Genomic DNA, 23,009 nt, shown 5'->3' on the forward strand with positions numbered 1-23,009 from the left:
TTTCTAGAGTCCTGCATTATAAGGTTTCACTGAAATGAGTGCTGAAAGAATGCCTGTTGCAAAATTATGAAGGCCAGTGTATTTGGCACATTCGGAGAATACTAATTGTGCTAGGAGTTCTCAAGTATAATTATGTTTTGAAATTATCGAGGAGCTTTGGCAAAGCACCTTGTCTGTTTTATGTGATGGCATTGACAGCATGGTGGTTAATTTTGAGAGGCTAAAGCTCAATCAGTATTTGGTAGCTTTTTTGTGTCTAATTTGTGATAAACATTCTTCATAGATTTCAAAAGTATTGCATTGCTGGGTTTTCCAGAGTACCATGGCTGAAACATGGGATTGCCTTGAAGTAGTATTTTTTAATATTTAAAAACTCCTTTTGTTAACCATTAAAAATCTCTTTCTCACTCTCTCTCTCTCTCTCTCTCTCTCTCTCTCACACACACACACACACACACACACACACACAGAGTTCCACTTATCTGTGGAGATTCTTGGCAGATGCTTATCCTCATTAGGAAGGAATGCTGTTTTCTGTATATTATCACCAATGAAGAGTTAGGGAAGACTTTAAGAAAAGTGACAAGCATTTTGTATTAAGAAAATGACAGATATTTTTGCAGTTTCTGAAGAACTGCACATGTGCTCAGGAAATGCTGTTGAGCAAGGTTGGTTGTTGAGGAGCCCACTCTCATTCTTCCCACCACTGCTCTCCTCCGTTTACTTCCCGATGGAGAGCTGCTGGAGCATAGAGACATTTTACTCTTTGCAAAGGGGTGTGCTTTTTCATGTGAGTGCTTATATGCTCAATAATCTCTTTGGGGTTTCTGAAACTGAGACTTTTTAATATGTGTGGAGCTATTGTAATTGGCTATAATGAGCAAAACTAGATTTGGTAATACTTACAAGTATCACCTCAGAATATAAAATTTTGTCACCAGGAAGGCAGGAGGTTTCTTGAAATATGAAGGCTTAAGTTTGCATTAGCACAAAGGATTATTTATTTTTCCAGTGAATATAGTGAAAATGGTTTATATTCCCTGTGAGCGCAGTAGCTGTAAGTAAAGTAAGGCTGTTCTGTTTTTATGCTGAGTGCAGGGGTCAGACTCCTTCTGAAGCAGAGCTGAATTACTTGAGGACTGCCAAATCCCTGGAGATGTATGGTGTTGACCTCCATCCTGTCTATGTGAGTAACATTTAATTAACACAGAATATTTTAAGCTGATGACATTTTCTTAAAAAGTCACTGAAACTCCCAAAGGAAAGCAGCAATCCTGTTGTTTAGTGAGCAGATGATACTTTTTCATCTGTGTTTTTGAACATAAAGAATCTTTTGCGTTGTTTAAATCCTAATGAGTTTTGCATAAAAGTCTGTGATTGTATTTCCATGTGTAGAAAACAATTAACTGGCTTGAAAACACAATCTGGATAATAATTCCAGAGGGGTTAGCTAAACATCAAAACGGTTTTAAATTAGTCTATAATTGATTATATTAGACAGAAAACAGGAGGATTTTCCAAAAATAGAGTGTATGGCTGAAAAGCATTCATAAAATCACCTGCATGGCAAAGTAGACTTTAGGCAACAGTACATGTATAACTATTGGTGGTTCTATGTTGGATGTTCAGGTGTTATCAGTATTAGGGTTACTGCCTACTGTAGTTATTGCCATTGTATAAATAGGAACATTTTTGCAGATTTTCTTCAGTGGCTGATGAAAGCTTTCTGAATAGGATCAGTGGACACTTACACTGAATCTGCACTGAGTTTTCTGGACCAGGTCTTCAACTTTGAGACACTTTTCTCAGGTTACCAATTGGTTCTTCTATGCCCATGAGACTGGAATGTCCTTGTCTTTGATTTTGTGAGTTTAGTTAGCAATAAACAAATTTGATTATTTGAGAAAGTGAATCAGATGTTTTATTTACATGAAATGAATTGCTAAAGGGTGTATGTAGATTGAATGCTTGTCAATTGAATTATGGACTCAGAACTCAGTTTTTAAGAAATCCTGATAATACTTACTATAATACAGGCACTAATTGATGTATTCATTTTGTAATATGTCTTTTGCTCATAAGAGTCTCAGAGTTTCCCAAAACAAATCATCTCATTTTATTTGTAAAAAACTAGAAGCATCCCTGTGTATACTGTTAATATGGCATGAAAGTTACATATTTGGTAGAAGTAGTTGTTCCCTGATAAATTATAATCTAATCTCATTAAACCATTAAATGCTCCATCCTACTGTCCTTTAAAACTTCTTCTAAAACTTTATGGAATACTTCCCTTTTTCTCTTCTTGCCACATTAATCTTGTTAGATTTTCAGTTTTTTAAAAAGTATATTTTATAGGGAATGTATAAAGAGGGTCTTCTGTAAAATACCTCTACGTTTGTGTAATGTTTATCCTAATTCAAAAAACACGTTTTTTTGTGAGAGGTGGAAATTTATGGCAAATTAATCAGATTCATTAGTATCTTCCATACATTGCTTTAAAATTGAATTTTTAGAACTAAAAATAGGCTACAGCTGATTTTCTTTGAAAATATATTTATCTTATGTTCCTTGGGAATTTGGCTTTGCAGGCTGTTATTTGACCTTAGAATAGAAAAAAAAAAAAAAAAATACAAACTCAATTCCCTGTTTGGTATGCACTCTGTGACATTTTCAATTCAGAATCCCATTTTCTTAATTGGGATTTGTTATTGCCCAGAAATGAAAGGTTTCAAGTCTTTACCAGAAGAGATCGTATTTTAAAATTTTTGAGCAGTCTTAAGTCACAAATGAAAATAGAAAGGCGTATGCTGGAGACCTCAGAAAACCATGCAGGTGGCTGACTGAGGTTTCTAGGGAGGACGGTGGTGAACCAGGCCTCATGATCGTCCAGATCGGAGAGTAAGATCAAGATAAGTGATCTTGAAAAGGGCCCTTTAGGGCAGCCGGTGGTTATCAGTTCTTGGCTGCTCAGGAGAATCACCTAGAACATGTATGTGTTTTTGTTACCTGGATTCCATCATTGCTGCTGCTAAGTCACTTCAGTCGTGTCCGACTCTGTGCGACCCCATAGACAGCAGCCCACCAGGCTCCCCCGTCCCTGGGATCCTCCAGGCAAAAACACTGGAGTGGGTTGCCATTTCCTTCTCCAATGCATGAAAGGGAAAAGTCAAAGTGAAGTCACTCAGTCGTGTCCAACTCTTTGTGACCCCATGGACTGCAGCCCACCAGGCTCCTCTGTCCTTGGGGATTTTCCAGGCAAGAGTACTGGAGTGGGTGGCCATTGCCTTCTCCAGGATTCCATCATTATAGATTCCCATTTAACCTGTTTTGATGGTACCCAGGCAAGAGCATTTTAAGGTCCATGGGGGATTCCAGTTAATATGCAGCTAGGGTTGAACACCACTATAGAAGCAACATGGAGTGCATCAGTCAGTGGCCTGATTGGTGGGTGGTCCAGGTGGTCCAGGTTCTTTTAATGAACTGAGGTGACCAGTTAGAATACACAAGAACACTTTTCTTAAAAACTTCAGGAAAAATGAGCAGCAAGTTAGCTACCATGATAGCTTAACTAGCTTTCTAAGCTGATGTCTTTGAAAAACCAGATCCAGTATTTATGCAACAGATAATGTGCATATGGCTAATTATAGTTTGACAGAGACTTTTTACATGAATAAATTTATGGTTACAAGCATATGTTTGTTTTTGCAGGGAGAAAACAAATCTGAGTATTTTTTAGGATTAACTCCGGTTGGTGTCGTTGTCTATAAGAATAAAAAACAAGTGGGAAAGTATTTCTGGTAAGTTTAACTTGAGGGCAGAATTGGTATTAAAGTTGTGCACTGTATGTATTGGGCTTATGGAACTAGAATGTCACTGAAAGTGTTGGGGAAAAGCAAACAGACATTTCCAGTGGTTGATAATAAATGAGTGAAATTGGGTGTAAGTTCTCTTCTCGTTCCTCTCGGTGTGTATGTTCTCTGTAAATTTGAGGTATTTTTATTCTAGACTCTCTTGTCCATGGAGGCTGTTTATAATAGGATTTCCTATCCATTCCAGTGTGTGTGGTGAACTGTGGGCCCAGGACTGCTCTGAGTTCTGACCCTAAATGAGGCAGGATCTGAGAGAGATTGGGGAGCCCACAGCACTACACTGTTTCTGGAAAGGCTGTACTGCCAGGGCCTGGGGATGCCAAGCTCACCTGCATTCACTGGAGAAGCCCAGGAGAATGAGAAGGAAGTGTGTTTAGGAAGGTGTCCAGAGCAAAGGATATACAGGGAACTCTCTACAGTTACAGTAGCAACCTATGAAGGGGCCAGTAGGAGCAACATTTTTTCCTACCGGATACTTCTCTGAATTTCTGATTAATTCTTAAAAGCACCAGTAGCACTACCATCTGCTTTGTTTTTCAGGCCTCGGATTACAAAGGTTCACTTCAAGGAGACCCAGTTTGAACTCAGAGTACTGGGAAAAGATGTAAGTTTGTGTTTAGTGCTTAGCTTCCCTGAGACGGGAAGCCTTGTCTGCTCATTGATAACTTAGAAGACCTAGTAAAGTAAAACTGCCATGTTTTCTTCAGCTGCGGCCACAGGGAACCAGGTTAATTGACTCAGGTAAACAACTCCTTTTCAAGGAAGGGAAGGGGAAGTGAGTATAAATGAATGAGTTAGTAATGGAGAAATGTCACTTCAGTTTTAACAAAGGGGAAAAAATAACCTTTCTAGGGCACAGGAGCGAATAGGAGGTGATTATCATTATTAGTTCTTTAGTATTGTCTGTGAAGGTAGATCAGATCAGATCAGATCAGTCGCTCAGTCGTGTCCAACTCTTTGCAACCCCATTAATCACAGCACGCCAGGCCTCCCTGTCCATCACCAACTCCCAGAATTCATTGAGACTCATGTCCATCAAGTCAGTGATGCCATCCAGCCATCTCATCCTCTGTCATCCCCTTCTCCTTTTGCCCCCAATCCCTCCCAGCATCACAGTCTTTTCCAATGAGTCAACTCTTCGCATGAGGTGGCCACAGTACTGGAGTTTCAGCTTTAGCATCATTCCTTCCAAAGAAATCTCAGGGCTGATCTCCTTCAGAATGGACTGATTGGATCTCCTTGCAGTCCAAGGGACTCTCAAGAGTCTTCTCCAACACCACAGTTCAAAAGCATCAATTCTTCAGCTCTCAGCTTTCTTCACAGTCCAACTCTCACATCCATACATGACCACAGGAAAAACCATAGCCTTGACTAGACGAACCTTTGTTGGCAAAGTAATGTCTCTGCTTTTGAATATGCTATCTAGGTTGGTCATAACTTTCCTTCCAAGTAGTAAGCGTCTTTTAATTTTATGGCTGCAGTCACCATCTATAGTGATTTTGGAGCCCAGAAAAATAAAGTCTGACACTGTTTTCACTGTTTCCCCATCTATTTCCCATAAAGTGGTGGGACCGGATGCCATGATCTTTGTTTTCTGAATGTTGAGCTTTAAGCCAACTTTTTCACTCTCCTCTTTCACTTTTGTCAAGAGGCTTTTCAGTTCCTCTTCACTTTGTGCCATAAGGGTGGTGTCATCTGCATATCTGAGGTTATTGATATTTCTCCCGGCAATCTTGATTCCAGCTTGTGTTTCTTCCAGTCCAGTGTTTCTCATGATGTACTCTGCATATAGTTAAATAAACAGGGTGACAATATACAGCCTTGACGAACTCCTTTTCCTATTTTGAACCAGGTGGTCTGGTATTCCCATCTCTTTCAGAATTTTCCACAGTTTATTGTGATCCACACAGTCAAAGGCTTTGGCATAGTCAATAAAGCAGAAATAGATGTTTCTCTGGAACTCTCTTGCTTTTTCGATGATCCAGTGGATGTTGGCAATTTGATCTGTGGTTCCTCTGCCTTTTCTAAAACCAGCTTGAACATCAGGAAGTTCATGGTTCACATATTGCTGAAGCCTGGCTTGGAGAATTTTGAGCATTACTTTACTAGCATGTGAGATGAGTGCAATTGTGCAGTCGTTTGAGCATTCTTTGGCATTGCCTTTCTTTTGGATTGGAATGAAAACTGGCCTTTTCCAGTCCTGTGGCCACTGCTGAGTTTTCCAACTTTGCTGGCATATTGAGTGCAGCACTTTCACAGCATCATCTTTCAGGATTTGGAATAGCTCAACTGGAATTCCATTGCCTGCACTAGCTTTGTTTGTAGTGATGCTTTCTAAGGCCCACTTGACTTCACATTCCAGGATGTCAGGCTCTAGATGAGTGATCACACCATCATGATTATCTGGGTCGTGAAGATCTTTTTTGTACAGTTCTTCTGCGTATTCTTGCCACCTCTTCCTAATATCTTCTGCTTCTGTTAGGTTCATACCATTTCTGTCCTTTATCGAGCCCATCTTTGCATGAAATGTTCCTTTGGTATCTCTGATTTTCTTGAAGAGATCCCTAGTCTTTCCCATTCTGTTGTTTTCCTCTATTTCTTTGCATTGATCGCTGAAGAAGGCTTTCTTATCTCTTCTTGCTATTCTTTGGAACTCTGCATTCAGATGTTTATATCTTTCCTTTTCTCCTTTGCTTTTCACTTCTCTTCTTTTCACAGCTATTTGTAAGGCCTCCCCAGACAGCCATTTTGCTTTTTGCATTTCTTTTCCATGGGGATGGTCTTCATCCCTGTCTCCTGTACAATGTCACGAACCTCATTCCATAGTTCATCAGGCACTCTATCTATCAGTTCTAGGCCCTTAAATCTATTTCTCACTTCCACTGTATAATCATAAGGGATTTGATTTAGGTCATACCTGAATGGTCTAGTGGTTTTTCCCTACTTTCATCAATTTAAGTCTGAATTTGGCAATAAGGAGTTCATGATCTGAGCCACAGTCAGCTCCTGGTCTTGTTTTTGCTGACTGTATAGAGCTTCTCCATCTTTGGTTGCAAAGAATATAATCAGTCTGATTTCGGTGTTGACCATCTGGTGATGTCCATGTGTAGAGTCTTCTCTTGTGTTGTTGGAAGAGGGTGTTTGCTATGACCAGTGCATTTTCTTGGCAAAACTCTATTAGTCTTTGCCCTGCTTCATTCCGTATTCGAAGGCCAAATTTGCCTGTTACTCCAGGTGTTTCTTGACTTAAGATTCATGTAATTAGAAGGGTGCAGCCTTCATGCAGGACAAAACATGTCCTAATTTTGTCTCAAAGTCAGTTGAACAATATAGGAAGTCACACTTCTGTTCTTTCCCTAGTTGAGCATGGTAGGTAAACCAGATGAGAAATTCTGGATGCTTTCAAGGGAGTGTGAGCCAAGGGTGCAAAAATGCTGATTGTCCTGCTGCAGCTTGGCAGAGACCTCCAGGACTACTTGGTTAGTAGGCACAGGATTTGTTAGAGCCTCAGGGTGCTCTCCTGCCTTGACGAGTAGTTTTAGGGAAACCAGGCAAAAGAAGACAAGAATATGAAAGCTTCCTTTTAATCTCCCTGTGAAAGTAATGCTTCCTTGAAGTGCTGTTACTATGATTCATGTTTATGGGATACACAGGTGAAAATATGACGTAGGCGAATCCACCCTTCTGTCTCTTTAATACTAGCTTTTGGCAGAACAGAATTCAAGTGAATGGTCTTGAATTGACTTTCTAATAAGACACTTGTAAAAAGAGGTAAAACCAATCTGCTGATGCAGCCACGAACTAAGACACAGGAAGAAAAGTGGCTGCAACCACAGTTGGAACATATCTGGCTCAGTGTCCTGTATGCAGCAGGCGCTCAGTAAACACTTGTCACCTGATCAGTGAACTGATGTACTAGGGTGGTGGGCTGCCAAAGCAGAGAACTTGGTACTACCATTCGTTCTTCTAGAAGAAAATGCAGTGATCCCTCCCAGAATTACGTGGCGTGCTAGCAGAGTGTTTAGTGAGAATGTGATAGTAGGGGTTCCCTGGCAGTCCAGTGGTTAGGACTCCACACTGCCAACTGCTAGGGCCCATGTTCAGTCCCTGGTCGGGGGATCTACGATTACAACCTCGCAAACTGCGTGGCCTTGAGAGGGAAAAACAAAACAAAGCATGATAATAAAATGGTAAGACTTTTTCATGGAAACATCACTATTATTCAATGTCATTTTTCCATTGAGATCTAACTTACTTTTGTGAATGAGGTCCTTTGGTGAACTCTGTACATTATTACTACACTGCCTTAAAATGCCATCTGCTGCTTTGAGATAAATGTTTGGTAAAGTTGCAGCTAACTTGAACTTTCAATTTCTTACATTTCTTCATTATTAGGCAAAAGCAACAATAAAGTTGATGTCATTGTGTGATTTTTTATTTTTTTAGTGGCAGTCTCCAGGGGGTGGCCTGGTTTCCTACACACACAGCTCACTGTCTGTGCCCTGGCATTTCTGAGAAAGCGTGACCATTTGTCAGTGTGTATCCTGAGGCACCGTGTGCTCCTGGCTCTTTTAGTGGCTGTGGTCTTTAGTAAAGTGACAGAGCAGGTCACATATAACTCATGCTTGAATCAAAGGGATTAAAATTTTTGTTTTACACATGAAAAGATGCTCAACATCACTCATTATCAGAGAAATGTAAATCAAAACCACAATGAGGTACCATCTCACTCCGGTGAGAATGGCTGCTATCAAAAAGTCTACAAACAATAAATGCTGGAGAGGGTGTGGAGAAAAGGGAACCCTCTTACACTGTTGGTGGGAATGCAAACTAGTACAGCCACTATGGAGAACAGTGTGGAGATTCCTTAAAAAACTGGAAATAGAACTGCCATACGACCCAGCAATCCCACTGCTGGGCATACACACTGAGCAAACCAGAATCGAAAGAGACACGTGTACCCCATTGTTCATCGCAGCACTGTTTACAATAGCCAGGACATGGAAGCAACCTAGATGCCCATTGGCAGACGAATGGATAAGAAATCTGTGGTACATATACACAATGGAATATTACACAGCTATTAAAAAGAATACATTTGAATCAGTTCTATTGAGGTGGATGAAACTGGAGCCTATTATACAGAGTGAAGTAAGTCAGAAAGAAAAACACCAATACATATTCTATGTTTATATATATATATAGTATATATTATATAATATATACAATATATATTAACACATATATATGGAATTTAGAAAGGTGGTAACGATGACCCTATATGCGAGACAGCAAAAGAGACACAGATGTAAAGAACAGACTTTTGGACTCTGGGGGAGAAGGTGAGGGTGGGATGATCTGAGAGAATAGCATTGAAACATGTATATTACCATATGTGAAACGGATCACCAGTCCAGGTTCAATGCATGAGACAGGGTGCTCAGGGCTAGTGCACTGGGATGACCCTGAGGGATGGGATGGGAAGGGAGGTGGGAGGGGGGTTCAGGGTGTGGAACACATGTACACGCATGGCTGATTCATGTCAACGTATGCAGAACCACTACAATATTGTAAAGTAATTAGCCTCCAATTAAAATAAATTAAAAAAAAAGAAAAAATTTTTGTTTTATTAAATACTACATTAACCAAAGCACACCATTTCCTGAGTATTCTGGATTTGCAGAGTCTTTTTTCTTTCTCTACCAGGGCATCTCTTTGTGAGGTGGTGATATATATGTTAGAATAAAGTTGATTAATATGGAGGCCTAACTGTTAATCACAGATTAAATAAGCCCCTGAAACTTATCACCTGGAACAATAATCACCATCAATTTGAAAAATGATTGAGGGCCTTATTCTGCTGGTTTTCTGGTTGACTGCTCCAGAGACTTAACTATGTATGTTAAGTGCTGTTAGGGCCAAATTCAGAGATTGAGTTCTCAAAAGAATAGCAATGTCCTGTAGATAAAATATTTTCCTGAGGTCGCACTGTGGCACTGCTGCTTCTGCTGCTGCTAAGTCGCTTCAGTCGTGTCTGATCTGTGTGACCCCATTAGGCTCCTCTGTCCCTGGGATTCTCCAGGCAAGAATACTGGAGTGGGTTGCCATTTCCTTCTCCAATACTGTGGCACTAATGCTGTCCCATTCCACTTTTAAATATTGACTGTGCCCAACCTAACACATTGACATATTTTAATAAACATTAATAATATTTAATGTGTAGTGATAATTTGTCTATATATTGCTTTGCAAATAGCAAATAGCTGTCTGTAACTAAGTACTGTTTTTATAAAAGTTTATACCTCTGACAAGGTCAGAATCTAATTAGTATAAATACTTTTATGCATTATTTAAGCTTCCTAGTAGGTACTGTGGTTTAAAGAAAAATCTTACATGATGATTGTAGAAATCTAGGAATTACACTATGAAGAAGAAAATTTAAATTAGTACTTTAGATCAAAGGTAGTGATTATGATTATTACTTTGGTACACTCTCTTAGATTTTTTCCCTGTTAGAGCGAACATTTAATGTATGTATATAGACATGTATATATATTTCATCTCCATGTGGTTTTGTACACAGTTTTTATACTTCATAGCATATCACAAATATTTCTCCTTTTATTATATATATTCATGTTGTGCCTGCATAGTGTTTGGTTATGTGTTTTTTCTTAATGTTGCAGTTAACATTTTTTTCCTCCTCTTATATCTCATAACTTTTTTTTGCTGATAGAGGTGAAAGCTGTGGAATTTTGTGTTTATTTCAAATATGGATGTTTTGTTGAATTCTTTTGTTCTAGCCAGGAGTCTTAATTTGATACTTACACATTTTATAGCTATATAGTTATATCAGTCACAGGTAAAAATAGTTTATACTCTTGTTTCACTTATTTAATAAACTTTTGTAATTTTATAGTATTGGTCACAACTTCTAGAAGAGTGTCAAGTGATCTAGTCATATAAAGAATTCTTGGTTAGTTTTTTATTTTATTTATTTTTATTTTTTACTTTTATTTATTGAGTTTAACTCTTTAATGAACTGTCACAGCAGCTAAAGCGTTTTACATTCCCATCTAGCAGAGCTCCAAGTTTTCGATATGCTCATTCACACTTGTGATTTTCTACTTTTTTTATTGTGACTGTCACAGTGGTTGTGAGGTGGTGTCTCACTGTGATTTTGATTTGCAAATAAATGCTATTTTTAAGTAATTAAAAAATCAAAATCAATGCAAACAAAAATCCATGATGAACAAAATATCAGAATCTTAATAAAAACAGGATTCTGCATTTGTATACTCATTTCACTCACCTCACTGTTTTTTCTGTTTGTTGGTTTGTTTTGTTTTTTTGTTTTGGCTTTTTTTTGGGGGGGTCACACTGCCCTGTTTCTGGGTCTTAGTTCCCTCACCAAGATCTAACCTGGACTCACTGCAATGAAAGTGCAGAGCCTTTACCACTGGACCATGGGGGAATTCCTACCTCTCCATATTTTATTTTATTTTTTAAATATAAATTTATTTATTTTAATTGGAGAATAATTACTTTACAATATTGTACTGGTTTTGCCATACATTGACATGAATCTGCCATAGGTGTACATGTGTTCCCGATCCTGAATCCCCCTCCCTCTTCCCTCCCCATCCCATCCTTCTGGGTCATCCCAGTGCACCAGCCCCATGTATTCTGTATCATGCATCGAACCTGGACTGGCGATTCGTTTCACATATGGTAATATACATGTTTCAATGCCATTCTCCCAAATCATCCCACCCTCTCCCTCTCCCACAGAGTCCAAAAGACTGTTCTATATATCTGTGTCTCTTTTGCTGTCTCATATACAGGGTTATCATTGCCATCTTTCTAAATTCCATATATATGCGTTAGTATACTGCATTGGTGTTTTTCTTTCTGGCTTACTTCACTCTGTATAATAGGCTCCAGTTTCATCCACCTCATTAGAACTGATTCAAATGTATTCTTTTTAATGGCTGAGTAACACTCCATTGTGTATATGTACCACAGCTTTCTTTATCCATTCATCTGCTGATGGACATCTAGGTTGCTTCCATGTCCTGGCTATTATAAACAGTGCTGCGATGAACATTGGGGTACACATGTCTCTTTCCATTCTGGTTTCCTTGGTGTGTATGCCCAGCAGTGGAATTGCTGGGTCGTATGGCAGTTCTATTTCCAGTTTTGAAAGGAATCGCCACACTGTTCTCCATAGTGGCTGTACTAGTTTGCATTCCCACCAACAGTGTAAGAGGGTTCGCTTTTCTCCACACCCTCTCCAGCATTTATTGTTTGTAGACTTTTGGATCGCAGCCATTCTGACTGGCGTGAAATGGTGCCTCATTGTGGTTTTGATTTGTATTTCTCTGATAATGAGTGATGTTGAGCATCTTTTCATGTGTTTGTTAGCCATCTATATGTCTTCTTTGGAGAAATGTCTGTTTAGTTCTTTGGCCCATTTTTTGATTGGGTCATTTATTTTTCTGGAATTGAGTTGCAACTCTGCAGGAGTTGCTTGTATATTTTTGAGATTAATTCTTTGTCAGCTGCTTCATTTTCTATTATTGTCTCACATTCTGAAGGCTGTCTTTTCACCTTGCTTATAGTTTCCTTTGTTGTGCAGAAGCTTTTAAGTTTAATTAGGTCCCATTTGTTTATTTTTGCTTTGATTTCCAATATTCTGGGAGGTGGGTCATAGAGGATCCTGCTGTGATTTATGTTGGAGAGTGTTTTGCCTATGTTCTCCTCTAGGAGTTTTATAGTTTCTGGTCTTACGTTTATAGATCTTTAATCCATTTTGAGTTTATTTTTGTGTATGGTGTTAGAAAGTGTTCTAGTTTCATTCTTTTACAAGTGGTTGACCAGTTTTCCCAGCACCACTTGTTAAAGAGATTGTTGTTTCTCCATTGTGTATCCTTGCTTCCTTTGTCAAAGATAAGGTATCCATAGGTGTGTGGATTTATCTCTGGGCTTTCTATTTTGTTCCATTGATCTATATGTCTGTCTTTGTGCCAGTACTATACTGTCTTGATGACTGTGACTTTGTAGTAGAGCCTGAAGTCAGGCAAGTTGATTCCTCCAGTTCCATTCTTCTTTCTCAAGATTGCTTTGGCTATTTGAGGTTTTTTTGTATTTCCATACAAATTGTGAAATTATTGGTTCTAGCTCTGTGAAAAATCTTGATTGTGAAGATCTTTTTTGTACAGTTCTTCTGTGTATTCTTGCCATCTCTTCTTAATATCTTCTGCTTCTGTTAGGTTCATACCATGTCTGTCCTTTAGCAAGACCATCTTTGCATGAAATGTTCCCTTGGTATCTCTAATTTTCTTGAAGAGATCTCTAGTCTTTCCCATTCTGTTGTTTTCCTCTATTTCTTTGCATTGATCGCTGAAGAAGGCTTTCTTATCTCTCCTTGTGATTCTTTGGAACTCTGCATTCAGATGCTTATATCTTCCCTTTTCTCCTTTGCTTTTCACTTCTCTTCTTTTCACAGCTATTTGTAAGGCCTCCTCAGACAGCCATTTTGCTTTTTTGCATTTCTTTTCCATGGGGATGGTCTTGATCCCTGTCTCCTGTGCAGTGTCAGGAACCTCCATCCATAGTTCATCAGGCACTCTACCTATCAGATCTAGTCCCTTAAATCTATTTCTCACTTCCACTGTGTAGTCATAAGGGATTTGATTTAGGTCATACCTGAATAGTCTAGTGGTTTTCCGTACTTTCTTCAATTTAAGTCTGAATTTGGCAATAAGGAGTTCATGATCTGAGCCACAGTCAGCTAGCTCCCCGTCTTGTTTTTGCTGACTGTATAGAGCTTCTCTGTCTATAAAAAAAGTTGGAAAAAGTTGGCTTAAAGCTCAACATTCAGAAAACTAAGATCATTGCATCTGGTCCCATCGCTTCATGGGAAATAGTTGGGGAAACAGTGGAAACAGTGTCAGACTTTATTTTTCTGGGATCCAAAATCACTGCAGATGGTGACTGCATCCATGAAATTAAAAGACACTTACTCCTTGGAAGGAAAGTTATGACCAACCTAAATAGCCTATTCAAAAGCAGAGACATAACTTTGCCAACAAAGGTCCGTCTACTCAAGGCTCTGGTTTTTCCAATGGTCATGTGTGGATATGAGAGTTGGACTGTGAAGAAAGCTGAGAGCCGAAGAATAGATGCTTTTGAACTGTGGTGTTTGAGAAGACTCTTGAGAGTCCCTTGGACTGCAAGGAGATCCAACCAGTCCATCCTAAAGGAGATCAGTCCTGGGTGTTCATTGGAAGGACTAATGCTAAAGCTGAAATTCCAATACTTTGGCCACCTCATGCGAAGAGTTGACTCATTGAAAAAGACCCTGATGCTGGGAGGGATTGGGGGCAGGAGGAGAAGGGGATGACAGAGGATGAAATGGCTGGATGGCATCACCAATTCTATGGACATGAGTTTGAGTGAACTCTGGGTGTTGGTGATGGACAGCGAGGCCTTGCATGCTGCGATTCATGGGGTTGCAAAGAGTTGGACATGACTGAGTGACTGAACTGAACTGAACTATGAAAAATACCTTTGGTAGCTTGATAGGGATTGCACTGAATCTATAGATTGCTTTGGGTAGTATACTCATTTTCACTATATTGATTCTTCCAATCCATGAACATGGTATATTTCTCCATCTATTAGTTTCCTCATTGATTTCTTTCACCAGTGTTTTATAGTTTTATATATATAGGTGTTTTGCTTCTTTAGGTAGATATATTCCTAAGTATTTTATTCTTTTCATTGCAATGGTGAATGGAATTGTTTCCTTAATTTCTCTATTTTCTCATTATTAGTGTATAGGAATGAAAGTGATTTCTGTGTGTTGATTTTATATCCTGCAACTTTACTATATTCATTGATTAGCTCTAGTAATTTTCTGGTGGAGTCTTTAGGGTTTTCTATGTAGAGGATCATGTCATCTGCAAACAGTGAGAGTTTTACTTCTTTTCCAATCTGGATTCCTTTTATGTCTTTTTCTGCTCTTATTGCTGTGGCCAAAACTTCTAAAACTATGTTGAATAGTAGTGGTGAGAGTGGGCACCCTTATCTTGTTCTTGACTTTAGGGGAAATGCTTTCAATTTTTCACCATTGAGGATAATGTTTGCTGTGGGTTTGTCATATATAGCTTTTATTATGTTGAGGTATGTTCCTTCTGTTCCTGCTTTCTGGAGGGTTTTTGTCATAAATGGATGTTGAATTTTGTCAAAGGCTTTCTCTGCATCTATTGAGATAATCATATGGTTTTTATCTTTCAATTTGTTAATGTGGTATACTACATTGATTGATTTGCAGATATTGAAGAATCCTTGTATCCCTGGGATAAAACCCACTTGGTCATGATGTATGATCTTTTTAATATGTTGTTGGATTCTGTTTGCTAGAATTTTGTTAAGGATTTTTGCATCTATATTCATCAGTGATGTTGGCCTGTAGTTTTCTTTTTTGTGGCATCTTTGTTACTTTTTGGTATTAGAGTGATGGTGGCCTCATAGAATGAGTTTGGAAGTTTACCTTCCTCTGCAATTTTCTGGAAAAGTTTGAGTAGGATAGGTGTTAACTCTTCTCAAAATTTTTGGTAGAATTCAGCTGTGAAGCCGTCTGGTCCTGGGCTTTTGTTTGTTGGAAGATTTCTGATTACAGTTTCAATCTCCGTGCTTGTGATGGATCTGTTAAGATTTTCTATTTCTTCCTGGTCCAGTTTTGGAAAGTTGTACTTTTCTAAGAATTTGTCCATTTCTTCCAAGTTGTCCATTTTATTGGCATATAGTTACTGATAGTAGTCTCATGATCCTTTGTATTTCTTTGTTGTCTGTTGTGATCTCTCCATTTTCATTTCTAGTTTTATTGATTTGATTTTTCTCCCTTTGTTTCTTGATGAGTCTGGCTAATGGTTTGTCAATTTTATTTATCTTCTCAAAGAACCAGCTTTTGGCTTTGTTGATTTTTGCTATGGTCTCTTTTGTTTCTTTTGCATTTATTTCTTCCCTAATTTTTAAGATTTCTTTCCTTCTACTAACCCTGGGGTTCTTCATTTCTTCCTTTTCTAGTTGGTTTAGGTGTAGAGTTAGGTTATTTATTTAACTTTTTTCTTGTTTCTTGAGGTGAGCCTGTATTGTTATGATCCTTCTCCTTAGCACTGCTTTTATAGTATCTCACAGGTTTTGGGTTGTTGTGTTTTCATCTTCATTTGTTTCTATGCATATTTTTATTTCTTTTTTGATTTCTTCTGTGATAAGTTGGTTATTCAGCAGCGTGTTGTTCAGCCTCCATATGTTGGAATTTTTAATAGTTTTTCTCCTGTAATTGACATCTCATCTTACTGTATTGTGGTCAGAAAAGATACTTGGAATGATTTCAGTTTTTTTGAATTTACCAAGGCTAGATTTATGGCCCAGGGTGTGATCTATCCTGGAGAAGGTTCCATGTGCGCTTGAGAAAAAGGTAAAATTCATTGTTTTGGGGTGAAATGTCCTATAGATATCAATTAGGTCTAACTGGTCTATTGCATCATTTAAAGTTTGTGTTTCCTTGTTAATTTTCTGTTTAGTTTATCTATCCATAGGTATGCATGGGGTATTAAAGTCTCCCACTATTATTGTGTTATTGTTAATTTCCCCTTTCATACTTGTTAGCATTTGTCTTACATATTGTGGTGCTCCTATGTTGGGTGAATATATATTTATAATTGTTATATCTTCTTCTTGGATTGATCCTTTGATCATTATGTAGTGTCCTTCTTTGTCTCTTTTCACAGCCTTTGTTTTAAAGTCTATTTTATCTGATGTGAGTATTGCTACACCTTCTTTCTTTTAGTCTCTATTTGCATGGAATATCTTTTTCCAGCCCTTCACTTTCAGTCTGTATGTGTCCCTTGTTTTGAGGTAGGTCTCTTGTAGACAACATATATAGGGGTCTTGTATTTGTATCCATTCAGCCAGTCTTTGTCTTTTGGTTGAGGCATTCAACCTATTTACATTTAAGGTAATTATTGACGAGTATGATCCTGTTGCCATTTTCTTTATTGTTTTGGGTTCAAGTTTATACACCTTTTCTGTGTTTCCTGTCTAGAGAAGATCCTTTAGCATTTGTTGGAGAGCTGGTTTGGTGGTGCTGAATTCTCTCAGCTTTTGCTTGTCTGTAAAGCTTTTGATTTCTCCTTCATATTTGAATGAGATCCTTTCTGGGTACAGTAATCTGGGCTGTAGATTATTTTCTTTCATCACTCTAAGTATGTCTTGCCATTCCTTTCTGGCCTGAAGAGTTTCTATTGAAAGATCAGATGTTATCCTTATGGGAATCCCCTTGTGTGTTATTTGTTGTTTTTCTGTTGCTGCTTTTAATATTTGTTCTTTGTGTTTGATCTTTGTTAATTTGATTAATATGTGGTTTTTTATTTTAATAAAAACCCCACTATTGTTTTACAACATGTATATTAGCTCTCGGTTTTAAGAATGTGTTCATTACTGGAGTTTACATTTTTTAAAAGTTGGGATGAAATGGTTGATTTTCACTGAGTGCCCTGAGAGCCAAGATTGCTGGTTGTTCACTCATTCAATAAGTAATGCTGATTTCAAAAATCCAGATGAGAGATGATAGTAACTTGGACCAGAGTCGTACTATTTCAAGTGCTGAGAAGCTTTTGGATCTGGATGCAGCCACATGGTTTTATGGATGTGGGAAATATGACTTGGTGACTTAAATGTGTTTGGCACCAATGGCAGCAAGAATGGAGCTGCCATCAAGGGAGGTGGGGGAGGCTGTGAGTAGAGAGGTTCAGGGAGTCTCAGATATGTGGTAGATGCTTAAATGGGGACATTTGGGAGACATGTATAATAACATTCTTTATATTAATAGGAGGTAAAGTTGTTTCTGATTGGTAGCAGATTGAATGATTTGTGAAAATAAGGAGGAGTTTAGGATCATACCCAAATTTCTTGGTTTCATTAACAGGGGAGAATGTAGTCTCCACAGTAGGCCCAGAAGTTGGCATGTACTAAGCACATTGTTGAATGAACGGGGGAAAAAATGATGCTGTGATTATATTTACATGTAATACATCGTGGAACTGACCTCAGCTAAACCCACCCAGCGTGACAGGATGTAGAATCAAAAGGTTTCTGGCAGCTCTGGCCACAAGTAATTAGACCAACGTGGCTGAACTCTCTGCCTGCTTTGGCAAGAGGACATGGGAAGTGATGGTGGCCAGGAGCTGACACTGTTCGTCAACAAGCCCAAGAGGTCTTGGTTACACAAGCTAGGCATTCCTTTCATGCTTGAAGTAGAACTACAGAGTTTTAAAATTTGATTTTATTTGAGGACAATTCCGAATTTATAAAAAGTTGCAAAGATTAAAATACTACAAAGAACAGGGTTATATATTGTTACTTACATTCATTTGTTAGCATTTTACTCCGTTTCCATTTTTGTTATTTCTCTACACATACATACTACCTTCTGAGTGATTCGACTGTATGTTTCACATATCATTTGTCTCTAATTACTTCAGTGTGTATTACCTAAGAATAGGAATATTTTCTCATGTGGCCACAGCATATTTATCTTCTTAATAAATTTATGTTGATAGAATACTTCTATTATCTACTTATAGAAATATATATAAATATTTTTTCAACTTTGTTGATTGACCTAATAACATTCTTTATATTAATAGCATTTTCCTGCTCCAGTGTAGAATCAACTTAGCCTCCTTTAATCTGGAACATTTTAGTAGCATTTTTGTTTTTTATGATGGATGGGGGATTTTTGAAGAATACAGTTCTACCCCACTTTTTGAAAATAGAGTTGACTTTTAAATATCAAGGGGTTTGAATTGCATGGGTCCACCATGGATGGATTTGTTTCACTAAATAGATGCTACAGGTACTTCTTGATCTGTGCTTCGTTGGACATGTAGAAGCAGAACCCTGGATCCAGAGGGCTGACTGTGTGGGGGTTGGCACTGCTAATGCACTATTGCTCCAGGGTCAACTGTAGATTTTCATATTTGTCTGATATTTCACTGTAGTCAGATGAGATTCTGCATTCTCAGCTGGAAAGCAGCCCAGGTGAAGTTGTGGCTCGCCTGGGGTGTTAGATCTGGAGGAGCATGGAGACTCCTGTCTACCTCTCGTTGGTTATATTAAATTAGTGTAATTGCTGGTTTCTTTCCCCTCCTTTACAACTAATAGGAAATCTGTGAAGGGATCATGTCATTCAGTGCAAATACTGTGCTCTTCAAAATGTCCCTTAGGTCTAACATTGACTTAGGACTCTTTCCTGATTAGATCTTTTACCATGATGCTTGCAAAATGCTGACTTTCTAGCTCTCCCATTGCCTCCATATTTTATTTTTAATTGGAGGAAAATTGCTTTACAGTGCTGTGTTTTTTTCTGCTGTACAACTTCAATCAGTCATAATTAGGTGTGTATATGTATGTGTGTATATATATACACACATACATATATCCTCCACATTTATCAGTCAATCCTTGACATTCCACTGTGAGAGCCTCACCTTCTCTCTTTTTAATTTATTTCTGTTATCAGCATGGACTTACTCCTATTTTTTCTAGTGGTTTCTAATGCACTACTGTACCTAGCTATTCTGGTGTTGTAATTGTCCTAGATATGGCCAATGGGAGCCCTTTTGACATGTCACCTACCATTGTTTTGATCATTTTCTCCCTTTTTTGGCATCTCATGGTATTTCAGGTGCATCTTGTACCTACCCCGCATTTACACTCTTATCAGTTATTTCTCCAAAGAGCCTTGGTTCCTTTTAGTGGGGAAGGGTCAAGATCTGGGTGTTAGTGTGGTCACTGCTACTGGGATGACTTTGCTTCTGGACTTTCTAGTGGACAATGCCAGGGAATACACACATGAATATACATATATGTACAGGTATAAATACATACATTCATACACATGTGCTCAAATGAACATGCTTCTAAATATGTTCAGTTCAGTTCAGTCTCTCAATCGTATCCGACTCTTTGCGACCCCATGAATCGCAGCACGCCAGGCCTCCCTGTCCATCACCAACTCCTGGAGTTGACTCAGACTCATGTCCATGGAGTTAGTGATGCCATCCAGCCATCTCATCCTCTGTCATCCCCTTCTCCTCCTGCCCCCAATCCCTCCCAGCATCAGGGCCTTTTCCAATGAGTCAACTCTTCCCATGAGGTGGCCAAAGTACTGGAGTTTCAGCTTTAGCATCAGTCCTTCCAATGAACACCTAGGACTATTCTCCTTTAGAATGGACTGGTTGGATCTCCTTGCAGTCCAAGGGACTCTCAAGAATCTTTCCAACACCACAGTTCAAAAGCATCAATTCTTCAGCGCTCAGCTTTCTTCACAGTCCAACTCTCACATCCATACATGATCACTGGAAAAACCAGAGCCTTGACTAGACGGACCTTTTTTGGCAAAGTTATGTCTCTGATTTTCAATATGCTGTCTAGGTTGGTCATAACTTTCCTTCCAAGGAGTAAGTGTCTTTTAATTTCATGGCTGCAGTCACCATCTGCAGTGATTTTGGATCCCAGAAAAATAAAGTCTGACACTGTTTCCACTGTTTCCCCATCTATTTGCCATGAAGTGTTGAGACCAGATGCCATGATCTTCGTTTTCTGAATGTTGAGTTTTAAGCCAACTTTTTCACTCTCCTCTTTCACTTTCATCAAGAGGCTTTTTAGTTCCTCTTCACTTTGTGCCATAAGGGTGGTGTCATCTGCATACCTGAGGTTATGGATATTTCTCCCGGCAATCTTGATTCCAGCTTGTGCTTCTTCCAGCCCAGTGTTTCTCATGATATACTCTGCATGTAAGTTAAACAAGCAGGGTGACAATATACAGCCTTGACGTACTCCTTTTCCTATTTGGAACCAGTCTGTTGTTCCATGTCTAGTTTTACCTGTTGCTTCCTGACCTGTATACAGATTTCTCAAGAGGCAGGTCAGGTGGTCTGGTATTCCCATCTCTTTCAGAATTTTCCACAGTTTATTGTGATCCACATAGTCAAAGGCTTTGGCATAGCCAATAAAGCAGAAATAGATGTTTTTCTGGAACTCTCTTGCTTTTTCCATGATCCAGCAGATGTTGGCAAGGTTCCTCTGCCTTTTCTAAAACCAGCTTGAACATCTGGAAGTTCATGGTTCACATATTGCTGAAGCCTGGCTTGGAGAATTTTGAGCATTACTTTACTAGTGTGTGAGATGAGTGCAATTATGCAGTAATTTGAGCATTCTTTGGCATTGCCTTTCTTTGGGATTGGAATGAAAACTGACCTTTTCCAGTCCTGTGGCCACTGCTGAGTTTTCCAACTTTGCTGGCATATTGAGTGCAGCACTTTCACAGCATCATCTTTCAGGATTTGAAATAGCTCAATGGAATTCCATCACCTCCACTAGCTTTGTTCATAGTGATGCTTTCTAAGGCCCACTTGACTTCACATTCCAGGATATCTGGCTCTAGGTGAGATAAGCACACCATTGTGCTTATCTTGGTCATGAAGATCTTTTTTGTACAGTTCTTCTGTGTATTCTTGCCACTTCTTCTTAATATCTTCTGCTTCTGTTAGGTCCATACCACTTCTGTCCTTTATCGAGCCCATCTTTGCATGAAATGTTCCCTTAGTATCTCTAATTTTCTTGAAGAGATCTTAGTCTTTCCCATTCTGTTGTTTTCCTCTATTTCTTTGCTTTGATCGCTGACGAAGGCTTTCTTATCCCTCCTTGTTGTTCTTTGGAACTCTGCATTCAGATGCTTATATCTTTCCTTTTCTCCTTTGCTTCTCACTTCTCTTCTTTTCACAGCTATTTCTACATATTTTAGAAATCATAAATTCATGCCATACCTCAAATTTCCATCGAGCCCCACAGGGCTTGCTCTTCTTTTCCTCATTTCATATTTGTATAACCTGTCTTTGCCTATGAGAATCTTAGCTCCTGACAGTAACACATTTACTTGTTTGTTCGGTCTTAAAACTACATCTCAAGCAGTGTCAGAATTCCTTTGGCAAACCACTAAAATTGACAGGTTTTTTTTGTTTCTTTCTAGTTGTGGCACCCAGGCTTAGCTGCCTCTTGGCATGTGGTATCTTAGGTCCCTGACCAGGGATCAAACCTGTGTGCCGTGCTTTGGATGGTGAATTCTTAACCACTGGGCCACCAGGGAAGTCCCTGTATATGGTTTTGTGCTTTTTCCTTTGTTTAGTAATACCTCCTAGAAATCTGTATATCAGATCATTGAGAGCTTTCTTATTCTCTTGTACAGCTGCATTTTCTTTATTGAGTGTCTATAAAATCATTTACTCAACCAATCTCCTATGCTGGATCATTTGATAGTTCTTGATAGTTTGCAATTATGTATTTTTCCTTCAGTCAATAACTTTGTGCATATGTATTTTTATATTGTTGGTGGACTGTCTTTGGGGTATGTTCTCAGGAGTGAGAATGCTCAGTTGAGAGGGTAAGTACAGGTGTGAATATTAGGTGTTGCCTTATTCCCATACCCCAGCCTTTACCCGCAGTTTCTGTGCCATTGTGCATTTCACCTGAACTATTTGTATTTTCCTGTAAATGTTCAAACGTGTGACTCTATTGGTAACATTTGGATCCTGAGGCCATATGACAGTTTGGCTTGGAGTCTTTCAGATTCAATGATGGACTACTAAACTTGTGGTCAAATAGCATAATGTAAGCCCAGAGCTCTCACTTCTCTAACTTTGGACAATTTCCTGAACAACATTGAAACTCCCTTTTCTTATCTATGAAGGGAGGATGATAATATCTGTTTTACAGGGTTGTGAGGTCGTACTGTGAATGAACCCAGTCCAAAGTTGGACTTGTAGCAAGCACCGGGTACATGTCTCTGTGTTGGAAGTATCTTGCCTTCATGCACTTAAAGTTTTGCACAGGAAAGGGCTCAGGCAGCACTTGTTCTTGAAAGGTGAACAGCTGATGCCACAGCAGGAAGGGGAGCTCAGGTCTTTTCAGGCCCATGGAGTTTCCTATGTATGTTTTTCCATAATTAAGTGAGCCATTCGTTTGGAAGAATGTCTAAATTCTGCTATAAAAATTTTCTACATTAAGAGT

At 38.8% G+C, this 23,009-nt stretch overlaps 1 protein-coding gene across 8 annotated transcripts in view; it reads left to right on the plus strand.

Annotated features, from left to right (window-relative positions):
* Window positions 1–23,009, plus strand: part of EPB41L4A (erythrocyte membrane protein band 4.1 like 4A) — a 295,134-nt gene that overhangs the window by 180,930 nt on the left and 91,195 nt on the right. For all 8 annotated transcript variants that reach the window (XM_061429902.1, XM_061429905.1, XM_061429904.1 and 5 more), the window contains 3 exons: window positions 1,099–1,186; window positions 3,709–3,797; window positions 4,410–4,473. In XM_061429902.1, the coding sequence (XP_061285886.1) occupies window positions 1,099–1,186; window positions 3,709–3,797; window positions 4,410–4,473 (241 nt within the window). The remainder of the gene's footprint in view (window positions 1–1,098; window positions 1,187–3,708; window positions 3,798–4,409; window positions 4,474–23,009) is intronic.

Source organism: Bos javanicus, chromosome 10, assembly GCF_032452875.1.
Source record: "Bos javanicus breed banteng chromosome 10, ARS-OSU_banteng_1.0, whole genome shotgun sequence".
Lineage (NCBI taxonomy): Eukaryota > Metazoa > Chordata > Mammalia > Artiodactyla > Bovidae > Bos > Bos javanicus.